At 40.3% G+C, this 27,689-nt stretch overlaps 1 protein-coding gene across 3 annotated transcripts in view; it reads right to left on the reverse strand.

Moving 5' to 3' along the window:
• Positions 1-27,689, reverse strand: part of LOC120535158 (rab GTPase-activating protein 1) — a 243,125-nt gene that overhangs the window by 59,082 nt on the left and 156,354 nt on the right. For all 3 annotated transcript variants that reach the window (XM_039762787.1, XM_039762786.1, XM_039762788.1), the window contains 3 exons: positions 7,028-7,102; positions 5,904-6,029; positions 852-995 (listed from right to left, as the gene is read on the reverse strand). In XM_039762787.1, the coding sequence (XP_039618721.1) occupies positions 852-995; positions 5,904-6,029; positions 7,028-7,102 (345 nt within the window). The remainder of the gene's footprint in view (positions 1-851; positions 996-5,903; positions 6,030-7,027; positions 7,103-27,689) is intronic.

Below are 27,689 nucleotides of genomic sequence, written 5' to 3' on the forward strand. Positions count from 1 at the left end.
TAACAAAGTTCTTCTCACGTCAGCACTGGGCCAGCACAGTACCTGTGTTTCTGAAGAAGGTATGGACCTCCTGGCAGGTATGTCATTCAGGGCATCAAACTATGTATATACTTTGTTTAGGACATCTCAAAGGGTGGCATCAACACTACAGACATGTAGTGTGGTCTTGTATGGCTTGAATTCTCTGCCACATGTGCCGTGTGCCCCTGGTGTCCTGAAAGTAGCTGTGATTTTCTTGCCATATTCTCACTTGGTTTTGCCCTCACTGTCCTGAAGGCTACCTTGTTATATGGTCTAAAGGCAGCATTATTGACATTTAGCCGTGAATGTACCTTCAATGTCACCCAAGGTTTCTGATGTGAACATCTACTGATGGTCTGTTTCAACAATGCAATATTTATTGCTGTAAAGAATCATAAATTAACAGCAATCTTACCCATAGTTCACTTTACAATTTGAAAGTGACACCATCTAAACCTTAGTTAAGAGATCACCACACAAGTTGCAAACGACAAAATTATTTTTATTACCCTACTGCACAAAAGATTTGTGGAAATTTAACACTGTTAATCAAACAATTTTTCCCAGTAAATGTCATATTTTAAAAAACAATTTTATTGTGTAAATTAGGAATTTCTATATTACCAGAAAGTAAGAAAATAACTACATTTTAAGCAAGGAAATAGTATTTAGCTGACTTACAGATAAAACATTTTTAATAAAACAATATATTTAGATATATGTATACAAATGCAACAAACATCAGCATTTCACTTAAAAAGAACATTTCCCATGATCTTTGTCGCAAAGGGTCTGACAAAATTAACAATTCTACAGTTAACCCAACATACCTCACAGAGTAGAAGATCAATGATGTGGAAGACCATGTAGAGAGGGAATTTTGCTGTAAACAATGTAAGGAACCACTGGGAAGCATACATGTGTGCTTCAAGGCCAATATTCGTGAAGTGATTAAATAAATCTGGAATGTACTCCTGCAAATCAATCAATAGATAGATAAATAAGAGATCAATAATTCCAGATATTAAACTATTTTTCTTAAAATATGCAACTATTATGGTTGAAAATTTTACATTTTGTAAACCACTTTGTCTATTATAAGTCATTGCTGCAGTAGTTATAATAAAATTACAGTTATCGTTGTAATAAAATGTCTTTAGTTTTCCATGATCTACTCAATACAATTTCTTTTCTAGAAAAATATTTCCTTTTGTAAAATTCTTTCTGCACCTGGCACCACAAGGTTGTTTATAGGCTGCTTCGGCAGGACCTTCCACCCTGCAATGTTCTAGACATACCTTGTGTGTGTGTATGTGCAGCATGGCTTTTTTTCAAGGCATCCTGGTGTTTGAAGGCTACAGCACTTTCACCTTACCCATCAGTTAATTTTTTTTGTGACGCAATTAAAAGTGGATGTGAACTTGCACATCCTACTATTCTGGATAAAAAAAAAAATCCAAAATGCCTTATTATTGCATCAGCCAACTCCAGAGGAACACCCGACTAGTAGCATTTTCTGTTACGTTGTCTGCAGTTAATCAATAAAAGAGACTTTTTGAACAAATTCTCATCTGAACCCGGATTCATCATATTTATTCCATTCCAAAAATGTCCCAGAAACTTAATCAGTGTGCATCCGTAAGAGGCAAGTATTATGTCCGTATAATATGGCTTCATTGCCATGTAAATGTCTGTGTGTGTGTGTATATATATATATATATATACACATACCTGGGAAGCGAACCCACTGTGCCATATATATACTTCTGCATGTAGAATATATCAAAAAAATTACCCAGTCATAGAAAAAAGCAGGAGCTATGAATGGTACAATCCACATCTTGTAGTTCAGCTCAATGGAAAGGACCATACTGTCTTTAATTGTCCCTTCATGTTCAAAGGTCAGAATCTGAATGACCACCTCCTTCTAGAACACACATTAAGCTTGACACCTTTATGTGTGCTTCATTTTCAGGAATTTCTGTGTTCAGTGACATCAAGATGATGTTCCATCAAGTACGCCTCCTTCCAGAAGATAGACCCGTACTACGATTTCTCTGTCATGACATGAACAGTACTGCACCACTTGATGTTTACGTATGGCAAGTCCAACTATATGGTACAATATGTAGTCCCCGCTGTGATACCATTGCCCTAGAAAATCATGTGTTCAACCATAGTACACTGGGTGAAGATGTCTGTTGCGCCATAGAACAATGCTTCTATGTTGATAACTTCTTACAGAGTTTTTCCACTGCATCTGTAGCAAAGAAATCTGTCCATGGGGTTTGTATTATATCAGTGGGCCACAAAATCCCCCTCCATCATTAACCACATTCCAAAGGAACTGAGATCTGAAAACAATGAGCTATGGTTTTCACAAGGTGGTACACTCCCACAAGATTGGACTCTTGGATTAATGTGGAGATACATGTCAGACAGTATCACCTACAAGCATCAATATCTTGAGAATTCTGAGCCAACTGTGTGTAGCATTTTTGTCGGATTTAATAAAGTCAACGTGATCCATTTGGATTTCTCATTCCATACAAAACAAAGCCGAATATCCTAGTACAGCGTCTATAGAACAAAGGGAGAGATTAGGATGATCCACAACTGCCAGAGGACCTGCTTCAATCATGGCATACTTGAGAAAAGTGATCTTCATCAACTTCCTGAGAAACCACTGGCAAGATGTTATGTTCATCCTCAAACATATCTTTCAACATGCACTCAGAGCCTCCACATCTTCTCAGATGAATCTGACAGAGCATAGAGCATATGGTTCAGTAGCCTATCTCCAGAAAAAATTCAAGTGGCAATTTAAGCAACACAATCTAGAGCTGCCCCTATGTGTCAGCAGTCAATTCTGAGGTTGGAGCTATGTGCTGCCCATACTGGTGCACAGCTTGTTGCAGTTTTATAAAGAACTCACTTTGCCCATTAGGAGTGTCACATACTGAAGTGGCTCCAGTCAGAATCATGTGACAACAAGGTATTCGTGGGCTCAAGAGTAGCAGACATCAGGGAGCTAATAGATCCCAGGTCCTGGTGTTACATGGGCTCAATGATCAGTCTTCCTGATCCAAATACATTCTCCACCATCAAGGACTTGGTTGAAGCAACTGTCAAGCATATCATGGTATAGTTGGAACAACAGATAATACCCCAGCAGGGGACTACAGAAATGCCGAACTTGCTCTCTTGAAAAAAACACAGACAGAGTTTCACAGAAGATTTTCCACGTTTATCAGCTGGTAAACCTGTTCCCACCAGTAGCAGATTACTAACCCTGGCACTCGAGTTTGATCAACAAACCCATTTAATCCATATGGAAGGACAACTCTGCAGATGTGCTCAACTCAGTTAAGATACTTTGCATCCACTGGTGCTCGATCCCCATCAATGCATTACAAAACTGATAATCAAGTACTATAATGGGTCCAGAAAGTGTGTTTTCTGAGCAGCGTAGGTGGTTTTGGATCCTTTTGGGAGGAGAAACTGTCTGTAACCACTAGCACAGATGTGCTGAATGCTGCAAATGGAAAGGAAACCCAGTCATCCCTAAGGTGGGTGACCAGCCACCATTTAGTTTGCAATTATACAAACCAGCTCTACTCTCCTGCCATGGATTGCTTCGGACCATTCATTATCAAGGCTGGTCATTGGAATGAGAAAAGGTGGGACATTATATTTAAATGTCACACTACACTTGCAGTGCATCTAGAACTGCTGACAAGTATAGATGCAGACTCATTTTTGATGGCACTTTTCAAGCTGTTATCTGACCAAGGTACCAACTTCAAAGGCGGTAACTCTGAATTGCAGACATCTTTAAATTCCCTTGAACCAATTCTACAAGCACAACTGGGTAATCAGTAGATCAAATTTTAATTTCAATCCTTCTAATGCTCCTCACTGTGGCAGCTCATGGGAGCACGAGATCCACTCTATCAAATTTACCTTGCACACCACATTAGGAGCCCAAGAAGGAGACACTGAGGAAGTTTTGAAGACTGTGGATGTTTAAATAGAAGGCATAATTAATTTGAAACCACTAGGATAGGTCTTTTCAGATATTAGAATGTGGATCCAGTTACTAATAACACTATGTTGATGGGGTGGCCTGATCCATCAATCCCCCAGGTTGTTTATCCAGTTACAGAGCTACTCAGTCGAAAAACATGGAGGCATAGCCAAGTATTAGCAGATCAATTCTGAAGTCATTTTATCAGAAACTATCCACCTACTCTTCAATGCCATCCTAAATGGCTGCAAGATAAACCAGATCTGACTGCTGACATGATCATTACATGCCTTCTGCCTTGTTGGCAATGTCAAGACTGTCATTCCCTAAGCTGATGACAAAATAAGAATCATGCAAGTCAAGGATAGACTGTATACTAGGCCTGTTGCTAGACTCCAACTTCCAGAAGTACCACAGGACCCTCATAGTTAACCGTTTAAATTAATACAACTTTGCTCCACAAAATTGGAGGCAGTTATACAAAAGATCCGCTATTCAGCTGCAGTTGTTTTCTGATGTCAACCCTGAATGTCCTCTACGGGTTGTTATCCACTGCATAGCCAATAATCTTTTAGTAATCTGACAGTTTATAAAGTCCCGAGGCGACTGGCCCAAGCACTTTTGCACTGCCATGGAGCACAAATCTGCCTGAGAGTTATTACATCAGCCAACTCCAGAGGAACGCCCGACTTGTAGTATTTTCTATTAAGTAACTTAATCAGTGTGCGTCCGTAAGTGGATATTATGTCTGCTGCCATGTAAAACTAATGTCTGTGCATATATATCATAATTGTTAAGCAATTTTACTGTATGTTGTTTTATATTCATTTATTATAAATTGTCCAGATTGTTGTAGTTTAAAATGTATTATTTGTAACCAGTAATACTTATGCTTAAATACTGCAGTTCATGAATAGCATGTCTCCTATCTTTGTTTAAACGGAGTCACTGCTTTCAAACTTGTTTAATGGTGCTATGTGCACAACATTTTTAAGTATAAAATTGCATTTCATTTTTTACTATTCGTTACAGTATAAGAGTGTTCACTGCAGTTTGTTCTTTATATTATCATACACTATTTAGTTCAGTCATGATCTTAGTTGTTATTTGCAGTTATTATAGTAGTTCTAAATTAATATTCCCTTTATTTTCTCTGTTTTATTAAAACCACACACACATACATCATGTATATAATCTCTATTATCTAAACCTGATGTAAACAACTTCTTGAAGATATGACTGGCATGGATTTGTATTTTAATAAATAATTATTTGGAAATCTCATCTTTCTCACAACCTGTGGCAATTGGACTTGTTACAAAGAGCTTTGTTTAAAGAATAGGTAAGGTCACAAGTTGAATCTAATTAATCACCACCTCTATAACAAGTGTCAGTTTCTTATATAGGTTTTACTGTGACCTAACAGTATGTTAATTTGACTTTGACAAAAACAGACATAATATTGGTCAAAAACTGCATCAAAAAATTACCTTGACACACAATGCAGCTCTGTAAATTTGGAGGTATAAATATATCAGAAAGGTACGGTCCCCTAATACAAATTATCCATGCCAACAAAGTGGGTGAAACATCATTAACTTTTACCAAAAAGATACAACAGTACTGACAGACAGTGAAGGCTGGATAGAACTCACTTATAAAAATGCAATCCTTTGAAGATATAAAATACAGCAAAAAAATTTAAAATTAAATCTTACAATTTCTGTGAATGTAAATGCTAAATATCACATTTTTCATATTCTAATTGCAGCTATAATAAGCATAATGTTAGCATGACTAAACTAGTCACCACTTCCAAATTTGAAAAAGAACTCTGGATTTAAGTCTGTCTTACCTGCATAAGCCTCTCCAGCTGAAAGAATTTGCAGTGCAAATCTTCAAAGTTTTGTTTGAAAAGTTCCCTGAGCCCATAGTCAAACATGATCTTGACCAGAACACTAAATGCCTGTTCCTCAGGCATCTGGGGGAAAAAAAAGGCTGCTGAAAATATGCTGTTTTTCTATAGTTCTGTTATACTACATAAATGCTTTTCAAAGTAAAAATTATGCTGGCTATAGGTCTCACTATTTCTTAAACTAATTAAATCAGTTAACTGTGATTTCTAAATTTGCACCGAGTTACTCATTATTAAGTCATTGCTTATACTGAGTACAAGTGGTAATATTTTTACTTATTCCCTTTTTAAAATAAGGAAAAAATGTATTCCAAGAAAATAGAGAAGAAAAAATGGCATCTTTGTAATTCATTGGTGATTTTTTTTATTTAAATTTGAGAAAGTTGTGTTATTTCTGTAGTCATACTCACTTGACTTTAATTAATACTTTAAAAGCTCTACCCCTTTAATGAAACATACTAGTAATCAGTAGTTACAAAGAAATGAGCATAAAATCTAAACAGCTTGGGAAAATAGAACAACAATATATTGAATATGCACTGCACTGTGTGCAGTTTTGGGCTCCATATTATATGGAGGATATGGCAGTGCTAGAACAAGAGCATAAAATGGCAACTAAACTTATACCATGACTAAAGGTTAGCTATAAGGAAGATTAAAGAAGCTGAAACTTTTCATCTTATGCAAACATACAGTAAGAGGAGACATGATAAAAAATATATACAAGGATGTAAAAAAAGACTTGCATCAGGTGTTTTAATTAAGGTCTTCATCAAGGACATAGAAGAACGGAATGAAAGACAATTTTTAAATGTTATACGGTCATTTAATGGAAAGTTAAACTAACTGCCAAATCTGCTTAACTTAACATAATTAATGTGATACTTTGGTGAAATGATGAGCTAGCTATGCTGATCTCAGACTTGCTTCTATTTAAAAGGTAGTGTCATTTTAGGAAATAACATCTGAAACAGTAAAATACATTTAACAATAATTTTTCTGCTTTATCAAAACATATATGACTTTGAACATCCTCAATTAAAACAAAAGGAGTAAACACTTACATGTAAGAGAAGTACAGCAGCAAGAAAAGACTGGCCTTGACAGTAACCAATTTCTTCATCATATACAGAATAGGCCTGGAAAGCAATGTGATAAAACAATTAAAATGACATTAACGAAAAGCATTATATGTAGCATTTGACATATATAAAGTACAATAAAAACATTTGCAATAAAATAATCCTTTTTAATAAATTACCTCTTCTGTGTCCAGGTATATCTCTGCATGCCTAAACAAATAAGAAGGGTATCGCTGCAGCTAGGACCCGAATGTTGAGAAGGAGGGGCAATGTGAAGTGGGAGGGACTACAGTGTTTGAGTAGCAGGGGTTTATGCCTGTTAACATCTGATAGTTCATGATGTAAAGTGAATAGGAAACCTCTAATCATTATGCATGAGGCCTGATGCACAGGTCTGAACTGCAGGCTTGAAATCTCAGATGACGATTCGCCTAAGCAAGGGGTCCTCAATCACAGTCCCAGTGGCTGCAGGTTTTTGTTCTAACCCAGTTGCTTAATAGAAAGCAATTCTTGCTGATAATTTAATTTAATGGCTTGTTAGTGCTTAAACTCTGCTATGTCAGGTAATTCTCATATCCTAGATTTGGTTCCCCATTTTAAGGATATCATCCAAATGATTTGAAGGCTAAAATGGATGAGTAATTCTCAGTCCTTCACTTTTTTCTCTTCACTTTCCTTCGAAGTATTTCATTAAACCCAGTAGTGCATGATAAATACACACAGGTGTAAATAGTAACAAGTTCAATGGAGAAATGCTGGTCTCTTTTGTCATTTGCCTGTTATTGCTAATTAGGAGCAATTAAAAAACAAGAATACAGCTGTTTAAGACTAAGGGTTCAAAATCATAACGAACGAGACAACTAAAGTGAAGCAGAAGTGTTACTTGAGCAGCAAGTGCTTCTTATTAAGCAGCCACTGCAGCCCTCAAGGACCGTGATTGAGGTCCTCTGGCCTAAGCAAAGAGAATGCGAAAATAAATAAATTACAGCCTTATTCCAAAACGGATTAAATTCATTTTTTTTACTCAGAATTCTACACACAACACCCCATAATGACAACGTGAAAAAAGTTTACTTTATTTTTGCAAATTTATTAAAAATAAAACAATTTAGAAAGCAAATGTACATAAGTATTCACAGCCTTTGCCATGAAGCTCAAAATTGAGCTCAGGTGCATCCTGCTTCCCCTGATCATCTTGGCTGTGTGCTTAGGGTCATTGTAACATAACAAAATGTGTAAAAAGTGATGCACTGTGAATACGTTCCGGATGCACTGTAACTATAGGGATGTCCTTAACACTGCTCGCTCTAACAATTATTCTTCTCTCATAAATGTTGCTAAGTCTACGCCTAGAACTCTTTTTAGGACTGTTACTAAACTTCTCTGACCCCCTCCTCTAACATGCCCCAATACAGCTGAGCAGTGTCAGATTTTCTTACATTTGATACCACAATCGTTCAAATCTGTCACAGTTTCCCCTCCACATTTCAATCACTCACTCATTCTGATCTGCCATCTCCATCATCAAGACTCACTTGTTTCTCACTTGTTGACTCTCTTGTCATCTCTGACCTTGTAAGTCTAATTCCTCCTCCTGTCTGCTTGATCATACACCCTCTTCTCTGCTTAAGACATGCTCATCCATAATTAGTAATGTATTCCTATTGCCTCAGTGATAAATTCATGTTTCGTTTCACGGTCTGTCCCTACTGCCCTCAAAACTTCTACAGTCACCCCAATCCTTAAAAAACCTGACCTGGATCCTTCTTCTCTTTCCAGTTACAGGCCTATCCTTAATCTTCCTTTCTTGGCTAAGGTGTTGGGACATGTGGTTGCTATGCAACTCCATGCCTTTCTTCTAGACAATACACTCTATGAGCCTTTTCAGTCTGGTTTTCGTACACAGCACTGAAACATCTCTTCTCCATTTAGTTAAAGATCTTTTCTAGTCTACAAATTACGGTTCACTTAATATTCTCCTCCTTTTTGACTGAAGTGCAGCATTTGACACTATTAATCATGAAATCCTCCTTTCATGTCTCTCTACTATAGGGATTTCTGGCTTAGCCCTTCAATGGTTCACATTGTATCTTTCTAATAGGCAACAGTTTGTCACACTTGGCCGATATAAATCCTTCACCTCACTTGCGTCGCGTGGTGTCCCCTCAGGGTTCAGTCCTTGGGCCATTACTCTTTCTACTTTATATCTTTCTTTTGGGTCAGATTTGCAGACATGACCTTAACTTCCATTGCTATGCAGACAATATACACTTATGTCCTAGTACACACTCCTCTACAGACTCGCCTCCCAGCACACTCACTGACTGCATCACTGATCTTAAGCTATGGAAAACAAGTTTCTCAAACTTAATGCCAATAAAACTGAAGGCCCAAACTCCCTACTTTCTAAAGCATCTGACTTCTCTGTTTCAATTGATTGTACACTTGTCAAACCTGATCCTGTTGTCAGAAACCTTTTGTTTTGTTTGATTCATCACTTAATTTTGAGCTACACATTAGGTCTCTGTCCACAATTTCATTCTATCATCTCTGTAACATTGCTCGACTCTGTACATTTTTGTCCTTTAATAATGCTCAAACTCTGGATAATTGTTTCATAATGTCTCATATTGATTACTGTAATTCCCCCTTCATTGGTCTCCCTGTAAAATCTATACAGAGGCTACATTACAGTCCTCACCCACACAAAGAGTTCTGCTCACATCTCCCCTGTTCTCTCAAACTTCACTGGTTTCCAGTTCCATCAAGGATTAAATTCAAGTTTCTGCTTCTCGCCTTCAAAGCCCTACATAATCTTGCCCCTGTTTACCTCATTCAGCTCCTAGCAATCCTTGTCGCTCTCTCAGGTCTTCGCACAGTAATCTCTTTACTGTCCCATGTACCAGATTCTCCAACCTGTGAGGCAGGTCCTTCAGTGTTATATCCCCTCAACTCTGGAACTCTCTTTCTCAGTCTCTCTGAGACTGCTCCTCTTTCTCCATCTTTAAATCTCAACTCAGAACTTACATCTTCTGTGTGATATTTGTTTTCTCTCCCCATCTATATGTAAAGCGACCTTGGGTTTGTAAAAGGCGCTTTATAAATTCAACTTATTATTATTAATTGAGGTGGGCCAAACAGCAAGTAAAAAGAATAGGAAAGTAAATGTCACTGCATTTTATTTTAGCTAAGATCGGTGACAACCTGAAATGAAGATTAAAAATGCCAAGAGTTAAAGTTATGAGAAGGTAAAATGAAGAGAAAGTGAAGGCATGAAATGAACACTAAAAGTCGAGAGAGTGGAATGAGGAAACTGTAATGGCCTAAAAGTGACATTAAAAATGCACAATGTTAAGTGAAGAATTCACATTAAAAATCCAGAATGTGAAATTAAAACTGAAAAGTGATGTAGAAGTATGCGAAGCCAGTGCCCTTGAACAGCAGGAGGCTTTGATCACTGTGCGCCAAGCAGCCGTTGTTGGGGGGTTTTGACTGCAAGAATTTAGGATTAAAATCCGAGTGCATGAACTTGACACTACAGCAAACACTCAAAAATCATCTACTGCAGCATGCAATGGAGATTAAAGAAACTCTAAGCATGAAGTTTAAAAAAATGACAGCTTGAAATCAACATGCCCTTAGGCTGGCTGTTCTTGGTCTACACCTGCGTTTTGGGAACATGGCTAACACTCTTTTGCAGTGTATCCTGTCAATTCTGTTTAAATTGTACAGTATACAGTGGTGTGAAAAACTATTTGCCCCCTTCCTGATTTCTTATTCTTTTGCATGTTTGTCACACAAAATGTTTCTGATCATCAAACACATTTAACCATTAGTCAAATATAACACAAGTAAACACAAAATGCAGTTTTTAAATGATGGTTTTTATTATTTAGGGAGAAAAAAAAAATCCAAACCTACATGACCCTGAGTGAAAAAGTAATTGCCCCCTGAACCTAATAACTGGTTGGGCCACCCTTAGCAGCAATAACTGCAATCAAGCGTTTGCGATAACTTGCAATGAGACATTTACAGCGCTCTGGAGGAATTTTGGCCCACTCATCTTTGCAGAATTGTTGTAATTCAGCTTTATTTGAGGGTTTTCTAGCATGAACCGTCTTTTTAAGGTCATGCCATAGCATCTCAATTGGATTCAGGTCAGGACTTTGACTAGGCCACTCCAAAGTCTTCATTTTGTTTTTCTTCAGCCATTCAGAGGTGGATTTGCTGGTGTGTTTTGGGTCATTGTCCTGTTGCAGCACCCAAGATCACTTCAGCTCGAGTTGACGAACAGATGGCCGGACATTCTTCTTCAGGATTTTTTGGTAGACAGTAGAATTCATGGTTCCATCTATCACAGCAAGCCTTCCAGGTCCTGAAGCAGCAAAACAACCCCAGACCATCACACTACCACCACCATATTTTACTGTTGGTATGATGTTCTTTATCTGAAATGTTGTGTTCCTTTTACGCCAGATGTAACGGGACATTTGCCTTCCAAAAAGTTCAACTTTTGTCTCATCAGTCCACAAGGTATTTTCCCAAAAGTCTTGGCAATCATTGAGATGTTTCTTAGCAAAATTGAGACGAGCCCTAATGTTCTTTTTGCTTAACAGTGGTTTGTGTCTTGGAAATCTGCCATGCAGGCCATTTTTGCCCAGTCTCTTTCTTATGGTGGAGTCGTGAACACTGACCTTAATTGAGGCAAATGAGGCCTGCAGTTCTTTAGACGTTGTCATGGGATCTTTTGTGACCTCTCGGATGAGTTGTCTCTGAACTCTTGGGGTAATTTTGGTCGGCCGGCCACTCCTGGGAAGCTTCACCACTGTTCCATGTTTTTGCCATTTGTGGATAATGGCTCTCACTGTGGTTCGCTGGAGTCTCAAAGCTTTAGAAATGGCTTTATAACCTTTACCAGACTGATAGATCTCAATTACTTCTGTTCTCATTTGTTCCTGAATTTCTTTGGATTTTGGCATGATGTCTAGCTTTTGAGGTGCTTTTGGTCTACTTCTCTGTGTCAGGCTGCTCCTATTGAAGTGATTTCTTGATTGAAACAGGTGTGGCAGTAATCAGGCCTGGGGGTGGCTACAGAAATTGAACTCAGGTGTGATACACCACAGTTAGGTTATTTTTTAACAAGGGGGCAATTACTTTTTCCCACAGGGCCATGAAGGTTTGGATTTTTTTTCTCCCTAAATAATAAAACCATCATTTAAAAACTGCATTTTGTGTTTACTTGTGTTATATTTGACTAATGGTTAAATGTGTTTGATGATCAGAAACATTTTGTGTGACAAACATGCAAAAGAATAAGAAATCAGGAAGGGGGCAAATAGTTTTTCATACCACTGTATTTAAATTGTATAATTTCCCTATTATATGTAGCACCAACTGTGAAAACTTCAGAGAATTCATGAATAACCCTTTATTTTGACAACTTCATTTGTGACAAACTTTTACTTTGAAAAATTCATTCTACGCGTTAAGTACATCCCCTCCCATTCAACATTTCCCTACCTATTTGACATTTGGTCCCGGCTACAGAGACAGATACTTGAAACAAATGTGTGATATTTTATATAATCATGATGAGCACTAATATACTGAAATAAAACAAATGGTAGGACAGAACATGGAAAGGTGGTTCTCTTTGCTGCTGGCTAAACACTGTCTTTTCATTGGCCAACTATACAATGGACCTAGAAATAAAAGTATATGGAAAAAAGACTGAACAACTGAAGAAGTTCTGTTACCTGGGTAGCCTGTGACTGAAGACAACAGGGAGTGTATAACTAAAAAGGGAACATTTAACTAAAGGAAAGAACTAATGCAGGGAAGTCCAAACTAACAGCTTAAAAGGAAACTGTTAAACTCTGATATGGAGTGTAGCTGCCCTGTGGGCCAAAAACATTAATGATAAGATGATATACAAAGATTAGAGGGATTGAAGATGTGGACTATAGATACATAGAAAAAATACACGGAGAGAACATAAATCTAATGAAAAGTGCTTAAAACTGAGGCAGACGATAAAAAAAATCACCAATAAAATATGATAAAATTGAGACAAAAAACTGTTCATACCATTAGAAGAGATCCACTTTTTAGATCAATTATATAAGGAGAAAGAAAAGTCCACAAATGCTACTCCTTGATTGGATATCAGAAAAATGATATAACGAGAGTAAGGCAATGAAATGAAAAGAACGACACCATAGGGAACAAGATCTGTTACTGTGAGTCAAGGTTCTTAAAGGAAGAAAACAAAGTAGTATTGTTACAAAATGTTGAAAACCACATGCGCAGAAATGCCCAGAAATACAATGTAGCAATGGATATTTTTACAGAATATTAATTTCTGCAAATATATATTTTTGCTTGATTAAACAGTTCTTCCCCTACCTCCCTCTACAAACTTTTAAAAGACCAAGTAATGTTAATATTTCTGCTGTAATAAGCTCAGAATAAACACAATAAATCTGGGACCTAAAATACCCTGAAAGCTTACAAAAATGTTTAAATATCAGAGTTGTTACATAAATTGAGGCCTTCAAATGTAAGGAAGCAGCACTTTGTGACTGCCAAAAAAGACATCACAACCGTACAAGTTATTATTAGGTGTGAAGAAGACCCATCAGAAAGTTGTAATTATCACCATAGGTTAGCAGATTCAAAATAAATGATAATATTTTAAATCACTACATTAGTAGAAAATTTGATGTACTGCATTTTACAAGATTCAGTGGAATGTATAATGTGCATTAGAGCAAATAATATATTGGAACCAAGTAAAACCATGTAAAAAACTGCACAAACCCGTACCTTAAAGTAAATTGGATTACCTGCTTAGGTTTAGCCTAATACTGTACAATATACACATATAAATGTATATAAGAGTAGACAGGACTAGGCCTGGGCAATATATCGAGTGCCACAATATAAATATTTTTAATACATCATTTGAAAATAAATACAAAAAAAAAATAAATAAGGAACAATAAATAAAAATAAAAACTGTAATAAATATGCTATATGCGCATGATAGTGCGGACGTACTTCCAGTGAAATCTCAGCAAGCTCAGTCACTTTCATTGCTATTTATTTTAGTCGCAAGAATATTCAAGAAAAAGAAGTTCTAGAGCTGAACATTGTTGTGTACCTTTATGTTGAGCTTCCAGTAAGTGCAACAAGGTACTTAGTTTTCATACATTTCCCTCTGATGGATAAACACGATCTAAATGGCTTGTTGCTACCTGGAGAGAAAGCCTTACGGTTAGTCATCACACCAAAGCTTGTATGGCATTTTCATCTGAGACAGAGTGGCGGCTGTGAAAATGGGGAATGGTTCCTGCATTGTTCCACTTTCAAGACCAGAGGTTTGGGAGAGGAGAAAGTGACAAAGGATGACATACTGGGAGAGGAGGAGGATGATAAAATCCTCAAGGACCACAACTAGGCTTCAGCACCAGATCTAGCAGTTGTTGACCTAGCGCTTGATGAAAACATGTCCGTTAAAGAGGAGATCATCAAGCTAAGATGCTTACAATGAAGCAGCGGATTAACATTCACTATTTCACCATTTTGCTGGCTCAGGCAGAGACATTTGCTTATTTACAAGGTAAGATGTCCAGCAAACTCATGGTATTATTAAGTTTAATGACTAATAAAAACCTGGTGCCACTGCCATGCTGATTTTGCTGTGCTGATCTGGCAACAAGTACCCGCAGTGTCTGCAATTTTGGGCTGATTCAGCGAGGCAACCTCTGACAGAAAAACTGGATTAAAAATACAGCTGTAGATCTGTTCTCTGTGAAGAAATTAGTTTTGACTTTACTTAGTCCTGACATGTCATTTTATATAGCGCTTTAAACAAATATTGTCACAAAGCAGCTCTAAAAATATAACAGTACATAAGGACAAAAAAAGAACAAATGCTACATCTAGCATACAGTGTGTCACATTCAGAAGCACCAGTGTGAGCTGCAGCTGGTTACACAGCACGCTTTATAACCAGACGGAAATAATAGCTTTATCACTAGCTGCCTGTGTACTTTGTGAAGTGTTTGAGCGGTTTAATTTCCTAGTTTTCACGTATGTCTGTATATCTCCCGCTTGTTGTTTTGTTCCTGGTCTACCCCAGATAAACTCTGACAGACAGGCCTTGAATCTCTACCTAGATCAGTGTTTTTCAACAGCAGAAATTTCCTGCCGGTTCATCAAAGAGTTATTGCCGCTTATACGACTAGAACACATACTGGAGTGGACAGGGGCAGTGCTGCCTGGGATAACAAGTATAGGAGGCAGAGTTTAGGGATACATGTTGTTCGCCAAGGAGCTATGGAGAAGGCAGGCTCAATCTTTTGATGATGGTACACTGTTTTGCTCGTACCACATCAGCTCGCTTGTCAACAACACGTGCATACTGTTTGCAAATATTTTGTTGTGGTATTGCGGAAAGCAAATTATTTCTTGTGTCATTGTGGTGTAAAATGTTAAACCCTATAAAATGGGAAGAAAAAACAACAAAATCTTTTAACCTTCTCTAAAACGAAAAGTTAGAAAAGTAGTGATGATACCGCAAGTAAGCCAAATACGAGTCCTTCAAGTTTAAAAGGAACGGTAAAAAAACAAATCTGTTGATACTTTGGAATGTGTGACAGAAACCAAAAAAGAAAAGGAAACCTTGTTAGGCATTAAGAGTACTTAAAGATTTGTTTTCTCCACAACCCCTAAACTATTGCCACAGCTATTAAATTGTTACTCATATTGTATAGTAGCTATTTGTGTGAGAAGACTTTTTCAGCCCTATCACTGATAAAAACAAAATAAAGAAACCAAATGAATGTCAATGCAGCGCTTTGTCTCTAGTAGGCAACACTGCAGCCACGGTTATCAAGTACAGCAGCTACAGCAGATTTCACACTAGATTTATTTAAATTAAATATTGCTCTCCAAAAATTTTAGACCTAGATTATAATTTTTATAAGAGATTATGGTTTGGATTTGTCAGTTCTGAGTAAACAGCACGAGCAAGGGCACCTCATTTCTGTCCCATTGTTACAATTACCCATTCATTTTCACCTCCTATTGATTTTTTTTTTTTACAGTGCAGAATAAGTTGGTTTTGTATACTGAGATATACAGTCATATGAAAAAGTCTGGGAACCCCTCTCAGCCTGCAAAATAATTTACTTTTAACAAAATAGATAACAGTGGTATGTCTTTCCTAGGAACATCTGAGTACTTGGTGTTTTCCGAACAAAGATTTTTATTGAAGAAGTATTTAATTGTATGGAATTAAATCAAATGTGAAAAACTGGCTGTGCAAAAATTTACGTACCCTTGTAATTTTGCTGATTTGAATGCACGTAACTGCTCAATACTGATTACTTGCAACACCAAATTGGTTGGATTAGCTCATTAAGCCTTGAACTTCATAGACTTGTTTGTCCAATCATAAGAAATGGTATTTAAGGTGGTCAATTGAAAGTTCTGCTTTCCTTTGACTCTCCTCTGAAGAGTGACAGCATGGAATCCTCAAAGCAACTCTCAAAAGATCTGAAAACAAAGATTGTTCAGTATCATAGTTTAGGGGTAGGCTACAAAAAGCTCTCTCAAAGGTTTAAACTGTCAGTTTCAACTGTAAGGAATGGAATCAGGAAATGGAAGGCCACAGGCACAGTTGCTGTTAACACTAGAATTACCAAAGCTTACGAGAAAACTCGTAAATCCGTCCCACTTTAAATCCACTCGCATGTCTCCATTCATTGTCTTTTGTCTTGTAAATTTGTCGATAATCCCAAGCTGCAAGCAGCCTGCTATACCAAACACCCCCCCACCCCCACCGCCGGAGAGACTGCAAAAACCTTTCCCAAATGAAGCCTTGTTTATCAGTGATTCAGGTACCTAGGCTAAAAAAATATATTGTTATTCGGAACACATGCATTTCATGTGTGTTCCGAGTCCACAAAGATCTGTGTAAATGTAGGATGGCATAAATGTTGAACATATACCTAAAAAATTTTTTCCATGTTTTAGTACTAACGGCAAAATGTAGACATGAAGTGTATAACGTGTGAAGACTGAAGTCCAAATATCAAAGAAGCACTTTCACAAAAGATACAAGTATAACACAACAAAAGCGCTCCCCCAACCAAGACTATAACAGAAGAAAAAGAAATCAGGTTAGTGTTGCTTGTTGTCCTGAATTCTCGGGTAGTATACTGGTTAGAGCTGCTGACTCCAATTCAAGAGGTTCTGGGTTCGAGTCTTAACGTCTCCCAAAATAAACGTTTTGAGTAGTGAGCTGTTCTTATTGTTACTATTATACAATAAAAGCATACATTTGATTTGAGTCTGTAACAGACGGTGTAAATGTATGGTATTTGTAAAGGTTAGTGTGTTTTTTTATTCAGTTTCATTCTCTCAGTCGCGTTCATGCTCGCCCTGATCTGACACTGCTGTTTTCAAATAAAGACGAGCTATAACAGAGGTAAACTCAGATTGGAGAAAGAGAACAGAAGCCCTCCCTGCAAGAAACGTCCACTCACATATAAGAACAACGCGGCTGCACCAGCCGTAAAAGCGAAAGATCCGTTTGGATTCAGGACGAAGTCTGGCGTCATCCTGCCAATCACCTGTCCTTCAAAGAAACAGCACGGCTTACAGAGCTCGCCAACGTATCGTGCAAATTCATGTTTGTGATGGTCTTTACATAAGAAGCATTTATATGTTACTTATATAAAGCCAGACTGAATGTTACTTATCTTGATTTATTTACTTATCCTCCTGCAGCGTAAAGTCACAAGTATACTGCAGAGCTTCCTCTGTTTGATCGTCAGGGGCATGCTCACAAATTACACGTGTAATGCCATGAAAAATAGTACACGAGCAATAGTACAAGAGAGCAGTTAGACTTTTTTTGGGCACATTCACCACACTAGTGTTTAGATCTGGAAGGTATAGCATTGGCGAGCTCTGTAAGCTGTGCTGTTTTTTTCAAGGACAGGTGATTGGCAGGATGACGCTGGACTTTCCAAATGGTGCCATCTTTCGCCTTTACGGCTGGTGCGGCTGCGTTGTTCTTATATGTGAGTGGACGTTTCTTGCGGGGAGGGCTTCTGTTCTCTTTCTCCGATCCGAGTTTACCTCTGTTAAAGTGCGTCTTTATTTGAAAACAGCAGTGTCAGATCAGGGAGAGCGTGAACGCGACTGAGAGTATTTTATTGTATAATATTAACAATAGTAGCAGCTCTCTACTTAAAACGGTAAACTTGAGAAGCTGCCAGCATCAAACCCAGAACCTCTTGATTAGGAGTCAGCAGTTCTTAGCATTGCAATACACACTGCTTTCTTTTTTCTTTGGTTATATTCTTGAATAAAAGCGCACTTGTTTTGTTATACTTGTACTTTTTATGAAAGTGTTTATTTGATATTTGGACTTCAGGTTTCACACCTTATACACATGTCATAAAGACGGTCCTAGTGTGTGTGGGAACTGTTAACATTTGAATCTGATGATTGCATATAGCGCGGAAGTGACCTCTCTGTACTATGCTGTCCTCTGAATCTCCTGGAGTTCAAAAGAAATACCAACATGAAGCAACAAGATCAGAACAAATGCGGTCACTAACTACAACTGCATGAAGGTATGCAAATGAATATAATATTGCATTAGTGCAACAACGTTCTCAGAAATGTACAATACAGGTCATAAAATGAATTATTCCAAATGTCATCTCAATAATAAAACTGAATAAAAATAACTGACATTCACAGTCATTCTCAGTCACGCACACCACCACTCACATCCACAGTTTTCCCAGTCTCGTTCGCGCACAAGATCTGACACGGTTTTCAAATAAAGAGGGGGTGTAACAAAACAAGTTTGTTTGTTATACCATGTCTTTATTTGAAAACGTGTCAGATCCGGGGGGTGTGTGGGAGCTTGAACGCGAGTGAGAGAATAAAACTGAAAAAAGAAAAAAAAAAAAAAAGCTAACCTTAACTATAAATTTACAGACGCAAATCAAATGTATGCTTTTATTGTATGATATTAACAATAAGAGCAGCTCACTACTGAAAATGGTAAATTTGGGAAGCAGCTGATATCGAAACGGCGACCTCTTGATTGGAAGGCAGCAGTTCTTTTAGCATTGCGCCACACAAGCTGTCGTATCAACCGCCTACCGTAACCTGTTTTCTTTTATCTTCGGTTAAATTCTTGAACTCCTCCTTGAACCGTCACCTTATCGTGGTGGAGGGGTTTGCGTGTCCCAATGATCCTAGGAGCTATGTTGTCCGGGGCTTTATGACCCTGGTAGGGCCACCCAAGGCAAACTGGTCCTAGGTGAGGGATGAGACAAATAGCGGTTCAACAAACCTCCAATGAAGAAAAAACTTTGGACAACGTTTTCCCTTGCCGGACGCTGGTCACGGGCCCCCTCTGGAGCCAGGCCTGGAGGTGGGGCTCGATGGCGGCGCCTGGTGGCGGGCCTGCACCCATGGGGCTCGGCGGGCACAGCCCGAAGAGGTAACGTGGGTCCTCCTCCCCATGGGCTCACCACCTATGGGACGGCCCAAGGAGGTTGGGTGCAGTGTGAGTTGGGTGGTGGCGAGGCGGGACCTTGGCGGTCTGATCCTCGGCTACAGAAACTGGCTCTTGGGGCGTGGAATGTCACCTCTCTGAAGGGAAGGAGCCTGAGCTAGTCTTGCGAGGTCGAGAGGTTCGGCTAGATATAGTCGGACTCACCTCGGCACAGCTTGGACTCTGGAACCAATCTCCTTGAGAGGGGCTGGACTCTCTACCACTCTGGAGTTGCCCCGGTGAGAGGCCGAGCAGGTGTGGGCATACTTATTGCCCCGACTTGGAGCCTGTGCATTGGGGTTTACCCGGTGGGCGAGAGGGTGGCCTCCCTCCGCCGGGTGGGGAAGGGTCCTGACTGTTGTTTGTGCATATGCGCGAACAGCAGTTTGGAGTATCCACCCTTTTGGAGTCTCTGGAGGGTTGCTAGAGGGCATACCTTCTGGGGATTCCCTCGTTTTGCTGGGAGACTTCAATGCTCACGTGGGCAATGACAGTGAGACCTGGAAGGGCGTGATTGGGAGGAATGGCCCCGATCTGAACCCGGCGGTGTTTTGTTATTGGACTTCTGTGCTCGTCATGGATTGTCCATACGAACACCATGTTCAAGCATAAGGGTGTTCATATGTGCACTTGGCACCAGGACACCCTAGGCCTCAGGTCGATGATCGACTTTGTGGTCGTGTCCGGACTTGCGGCCATATGTCTTGGACACTCGGGTGAAGAGAGGGGCGGAGCTGTCAACTGATCACCACCTGGTGGTGAGTTGGCTTCGATGGTGGGGAAGATGCGGTCAGACCTGGTAGGCCCAAGCGTGTTGTGAGGGTCTGCTGGGAGCGGCTGGCAGAGTCCCCTGTCAGAAGTAGCTTCAACTCCCACCTCCGGCAGAACTTCAACCACGTCCGAGGGAGGTGGGGACATTGAGTCGAATGGGCCATGTTCCGTGCCTCTATTGTTGAGGCGGCTGACGGAGCTGTGGCCGCAAGGTGGTGGTGCCTGTCGTGGCGGCAATCCCGAACCCGTTGGTGGACACGGCGTGAGGATGCCGTCAAGCTGAAGAAGGAGTCCTATAGGACTTTTTTGTCCTGTGGGTCTCTGGAGGCAGCTGATAGGTACCGGCAGGCCAAGCGAACGCGGCTTCGTTGTTGCTGAGGCAAAACTTCGGGCATGGGAGGAGTTTGGAGAGGCCATGGAGAGCGACTTTGGACGGCTTCGAGGAGATTCTGGTCCACCGTCCGGCGTCTCAGGAGGGAAGCAGTGCAGTGTCAACACCGTATATGGTGGGGATGGTGCGCTGCTGACCTCACTTCGGGCGTTAGGGTGGTGGGAGGAGTACTTGAAGACCTCCTCAATCCCACTAACATGCCTTCCAATGAGGAAGCAGAGCCTGGGGACTCTGAGGTGGGCTCTCCCATCTCTGGGACTGAAGTCACCGAGGTGGTCAAAAACTCCTTGGTGGCAGGGCCCGGGGTGGATGAGATCGCGAGTTCCTTAAGGCTCTGGATGTTGTAGGACTGTCTTGGTTGACACGTCTCTGCAACATCGCATGGACATCGGGACAGTGCCTCTGGATTGGCAGACCGGGGTGGTGGTCCCCTCTTTAAAAGGGGACGGAGGGTGTGTTCCAACTATAGAGGGATCACACTCCTCAGCCTCCCTGGAAAAGTCTATTCGGGGTTCTGGAGAGGAGGGTCCGTCGGATAGTCGAACCTCGGATTCAGGAGGAACAGTGTGGTTTTCGTCCTGGTCGCGGAACAGTGGACCAGCTCTTCACCCTTAGCAGAGTCCTGGAGGGTGCATGGGAGTTTGCCCGACCGGTCTACATGTGTTTTGTGGACTTGGAAAAGGCATTCGACCGTGTCCCTCGGGAATCCTGTGGGGGTGCTCGGGAGTATGGGGTACGGACCCCTGATAAGAGCTGTTCGGTCTCTGTACAACCGGTGTCAGAGCTTGGTCCGCATTGCGGCAGTAAGTCGAGCCCGTTTCCAGTGAGAGTTGGACTCCGCCAGGGCTGCCCTTTGTCACCGATTCTGTTCATAACTTTTATGGACAGAATTTCTAAGCGCAACCAGGGTGTTGAAGGGGTCGGTTTGGTGGACTCAGGATTGGGTCACTGCTTTTGCAGATGATGTTGTCCTGTTTGCTTCATCAGGCCGTGATCTTCAGCTCTCTCTGGATCGGTTCGCAGCTGAGTGTGAAGCGGCTGGGATGAGAATCAGCACCTCCAAATCCGAGAGCATGGTCCTCAGCCGGAAAAGGGTGGAGTGCCCTCTCAGGGTTGGGGGAGAGATCCTGCCCCAAGTGGAGGAGTTCAAGTATCTCGGGGTCTTGTTCACGAGTGAGGGAAGAATGGGCGTGAGATCGACAGGCGGATCGGTGCGGCATCCGCAGTGATGCGGCTCTGCATCGGTCTGTCGTGGTGAAAAGGAGCTGAGCCGTAAGGCAAAGCTCTCAATTTACCAGTCGATCTACGCTCCTACCCTCACCTATGGTCATGAGCTATGGGTAGTGACCGAAAGAACGAGATCGCGAATACAAGCGGCTGAAATGAGTTTCCTCCGCAGGGTGTCTTGGCTTTCCCTTAAAGATAGGGTGAGAAGCTCAGTCATCCGGGAGGGGCTCAGAGTAGAGCCGCTGCTCCTCCGCATCGAGAGGAGTCAGATGAGGTGGCTCGGGCATCTGATCAGGATGCCTCCTGGATGCCTCCCTGGTGAGGTGTTCCGGGCACGTCCAACCGGGAGGAGGCCCCGGGGAAGACCCAGGACACGCTAGAGGGACTATGTCTCCCGGCTGGCCTGGGAACATTTGGGATTCTCCCGAAGAGCTGGAAGAAGTGGCCGGGAGAGGGAAGTCTGGGCCTCTCTGCTTAAGCTGCTGCCCCCGCGACCCGACCTCGGATAAGCGGAAGAGAATGGATGGATGGATGGATAAATTCTTGAATAAAAGCACACTTGTTTTGTTATACTTGTACCTTTTGTAAAAGTGTTCATTTCATATTTGTATTTCAGGCTACACACCTTATACATTTCATGTCTACATTTTGTCAATTATTATTAAAACATGAAAAGGTTTCTGTGTTAACTACGTTTTACATAGATTATTGTTGACACAGAACACACATGAAATGTATGTATTCCAAACGATGATGTACTATTTTACCCTATAAAGCTCCAGCATTTCACTTAAAGATAAACACTGAGCACCGAGAAACTTATTTGCGAAATGAACTGCAGAGGTGAGCAGGGGTATGGGATACCAGGCTGCTTGCTGCTTATCGACACATTTACAGGACAAAAGACACTGACGGAAAAGTGAGAATGGATTTAAGGTGGACCGGATTTTTGAGCTTTCTTGTAGGCTCTGGTAATTCTAGTGTTAAACACAGGTCTGGCAGACCAATAAAAATACAGGAGCGGCATATGCGCAGGATTGTGAAAATGGTTACAGACAACCCACAGATCACCTCCATAGACCTGCAAGAACATTTTTCTGTTGATGATGTATCTGTACATCATCCTACAATTCAGCACAATTTGCACAAAGAACATCTGTATGGCAGGGTGATGAGAAAGAAGCCCTTTCTGCACTCACGCCACAAACAGAGTCGCTTGTTGTATGCAAATGTTCATTTAGACAAGCCAGATTCACTCTGGAACGAAGTGCTTTGGACTGATGAGACAAAAATTGAGTTATTTGTTCATAACAAAAACTGCTCTGCATGCCAGAAGAAGAACACTGCATTCCAAGAAAATACCTGCTACCAACTGTCAAATTTGGTGGAGGTTCCATCATGCTGTGGGGCTGTGTGACTAGTTCAGGGACTGGGGTCCTTGTTAAAGTCAAGGGTCGATTAATTCAACCCAATATCAACAAATTCTTCAGGATAATGTTCAAGCATCAGTCACAAAGTTGAAGTTATGCAGGGGTTGGCTATTCCAACAAGACAATGACCCAAAAAACAGTTCAAAATCTACAAAGGCATTCATGCAGAGGGAGAAGTGCAATGTTCTGGAATGGCCGTCACAGTCCCCTGACCCTGAATATCATCGAAAATCTATGGGATGATTTGAAACAAGCTGTCCATCCTCGGCAGCCATCAAATTTAACTGAACTGGAGAGATTTTGTATGGAAGAATGGGCAAAAATACCTCCATCCAGAATCCAGACACTCATCAAAGGCTATAGGAGGCGTCTAGAGGCTGCTATATTTGCAAAAGTAAGCTCAACTAAGTATTGACGTAATAACGCTGTTTGGGTGCCCAAATTTATGCACCTGTCTAATTTGTTATGATGCATACTGCATATTTTCTGTTAATCCAATAAACTTAATGTCATTGCTGAAATACTACTGTTTCCATAAGGCATGTAATATATTAAAAGGAAGTTGCTACTTTGAAAGCTCAGCCAATGATAAACAAAAATTCAAAAATTAAGAGGGGTTCCCAAACTTTTTCATATGACTGTATTCTCAAAGCCTGAAGTAACACTCTTAACTCCGGGGACAAAACAGTGAACTGCCACAGGGCATCTTTAAAGCTTGAAGCAGTTGATAGACTTGTATTTCTTGCACAAAATTTGTGAAGTCACTTGAATGCATATTTTTGCCATGGTTTATTTGTTTAAAAACATAGCTTAAAATATAAAAATGTTTTAATATGCTCTTTTTCTGTTTTTATACATGACAAATATACTAAAGTAGTTAAAGCACCTACTCCTACACTACCCAAGTACAGTCAGAAAATTGGCTTTCTTACATTAATGTTTACTTGGGTTTATTGCACCCATGCAGGGGTCGGGAACCTATGACTCGCGAGCCAGATGTGGCTCTTTTGATGGCAGCATCTGGCTCGCAGACAAATCTTTAACAAAAAAATAATAATGTTAAAAATATAAAACATTCTCATGTATTTCAATCCATTCTTTTCCTATCACTCATGTTCATGGTTGCGGGTGGCTGGAGCCAATCACAGATGTCCTCCGGGACAACACCAAATTTTTATTGGATAATGCATAACGTACACAGGTCGTTGTGAGGTCAGGAAGTAAACGTCCCTCCTTTTAATCAAGTAGTCAGCTAGCTAATTACAGAAACCCTTTTATCGAAGAAGATGGCTAAAAGAAAAAAAGATAAGGAGTATCGTACTTTTCAGCAGGAATGGACAGAGGAATTCGCCTTTGTGGAGAGAGCAGGTTCTGCAGTGTGTCTAATATGCAATGATAAAATTGCATCGATGAAACGGTCAAATATAAAGCGGCACTTCGACACACGCCATACTACATTTGCATCAAAATATCCTGCGGGGGACAGCAGGAAGAAAGCATGTCAAGAGCTACTGTGCAGAGTGCAAGCTAGTCAGCAGCAACTCCGTGTTTGGACCCAACAAGGTGACTGGAATTCGGCTAGATTTGCTGGTGCTTCAGCAATTGTGAGAAACGGAAAGCCATTTACAGATGGGGAGTATGCCAAAACATTCATGCTTGATGTTGCCAATGAACTTTTTGACGACTTTTTGGATAAAGACAAGATAATCAAACGAATAAAAGACATGCCTCTGTCGGCAAGAACTGTTCACGATAGTACCATCATGATGGCAAATCAAATTGAGGCAACACAAGTGAAGGACATAAATGCAGCACCATTTTTTCTCTCACTTTGGATAAGTCAACAGACGTAAGCCATTTATCCCAGTTCAGTGTGATTGCAAGGTATGCTGTCGATGACACTTTACATGAGGAAAGTCTTGCTGTTTTGCCTATGAAAGGGACAACACGAGGGGAGAATTTATTCAAGTCTTTCACTGAGCTCACTAAAGAAAAAAATCTACCGATGGATAAACTTATTTCAGTGTGTACTGCATGGTGGGGAAAAACAGAGGATTCGTAGCGCTTCTTCGTGAACATGAAAAGAGACCCATCCTAAGTTTTCACTGCATCCTACATCAGGAGGCGCTTTGTGCTCAGATGTGTGGCGAGCAGCTTGGTGAGGTGATGTCGCTGGTCATTCAGGTGGTCAACTGTATTGTTGCCCAAGCTTTAAATGATCGCTAGTTTAAAACACTGCTGGATGAATTTGGGAATAATTATCCTGGTCTGCTTCTGCACAGCAATGTGCGTTGGTTGTCAAGAGGGAAGGTGCTCAGTCGTTTCACGGCTTGTCTGAGCGAAATCCGGACTTTTCTTGAAATGAAAAACGTTGAGCATCCTGAGTTAGCTAACACTGAGTGGCACCTGAAGTTCTACTACCTCGTGGACATGACTGAACAGCTAAACCAGCTCAATGTGAAAATGCAAGGCGTTGGAAATAAAATGTTATCCCTTCAACCAGCAGTGTTTGCATTTGAACACAAGCTAGAACTCTTCATCGCTGACACTGAAACAGGTCGTTTACTACACTTTGAAAAACTGGGAGAGTTTAAAGATGCATGCACAGCAAGTGACCCTGCTCAACACCTTGATCACTAGCTAGTGGGCCTTCACTAGCTAGTGGGCTTCACATCTAATCTCCTGCAGTCATTTAAAGCACGCTTTGGAGAATTTCGTGAGTGCACTCGTCTTTTTAAGTTCATCACCCATCCACACGAGTGTGCAGTGGACAGTGCCGACCTGAGTTACATCCCCGGTGTCTCCGTCAGAGATTTTGAGCTACAAGCTGCTGACCTGAAGGCCTCAGACATGTGGGTGAATAAGTTCAAGTCACTGAATGAAGATTTGGAAAGACTTGCACGACAGTAAGCAGAGTTGGTGAGCAAACACAAGTGGGGAGAAATTAAAAAACTTCAACCCGCGGACTAGCTGATTGTCAAAACTTGGAACGCGCTTCCCATCACATACCACACACTGCAGCGTGTGAGTATTGCTGTACTGACAATGTTTGGCTCTACGTATGCATATGAGCAGTCTTTCTCACATCTAAAGAACATTAAGACCAACCTACAATCACGTTTAACGGACGGAAGTCTCAACGCCTAAGTGAAGCTTAACCTCACCACGTATCAACCAGACTACAAAGCCATCAGCAAAACCATGCAGCACCAGAAGTCGCATTAATGGTAAGAAGTACTTTATTCATAATTGGTTAGCAACAGCATAACAACGTTATTAAAAAGAATTCAGAGACTTATTGTACTTTAAAAGTGTTGGTCTTACATAAAATGCACACATTTACTTGTATTTAGTTTTAAACATATTGTATGGCTCTCACGGAATTACATTTTAAAATGTGGCGTTCATGGCTCTCTCAGCCAAAAAGGTTCACGACCCCTGCGTTAATGCATATATTTTGTTTATGCTTATGCTATTATAATTTAAATCATATAAAGTTATTACTGTGCAATTAGATCAGAATAATCGAATATAACCACAGTATAACTGTGACCTCTTTTTGAGTAAAACTACATAGGAAAAATATCGATGCATATCATATATCGACATTTAGTTCAAAAATATCATGATATGAATTTTGAGCTACATCTCCCCGCCCTAGATTAGGACCATTTGCTTTGTCCTAGTTTAATTAAAAATACCAAGTTAGTTAAATCTTTTAGAATCAGTATAAGTCCAGCAATTTTACATTTTTGGGGGTGGGGGCTGATGGTGGTGGTAAGGGGCGTCGATTGTTGTTTTTGTTTCAAATTAATGTTTATTTAAAATCTTAATTCCTTTGTAACTGGTATCCTTATTTTTGTAGGATTCTTTGTTCCTTAACCACAAACTAGTTTAAAAAAATGCACTTAGATTGCAAATGTATTCTGATTCTTCTGGTTGTTACAAAAAAACTCATTATTTGCATAAATTCAATAATTCTTTATCTACTTTATATTTGATATTAACCAATGTCTCAAGTCATATCTTTAAAGCTATATACCGCATACTAAAAACTTAGGCTATGTTCATACTGCATTTAAAACTTACTCAATTACAATATCATTCAAAAATAATATTCTCAATTATGCCAGTCCCATGTCCTCAGTGGCCCAATGGCCGAAGACTACACATGGTGACTGAACTACGCACAAGACAAAGAGTGAGGGTTAGGTTCGAATTAATCTAATTTTTTAA

Source organism: Polypterus senegalus, chromosome 9, assembly GCF_016835505.1.
Source record: "Polypterus senegalus isolate Bchr_013 chromosome 9, ASM1683550v1, whole genome shotgun sequence".
NCBI classification, from domain to species: Eukaryota; Metazoa; Chordata; class Cladistia; order Polypteriformes; family Polypteridae; genus Polypterus; species Polypterus senegalus.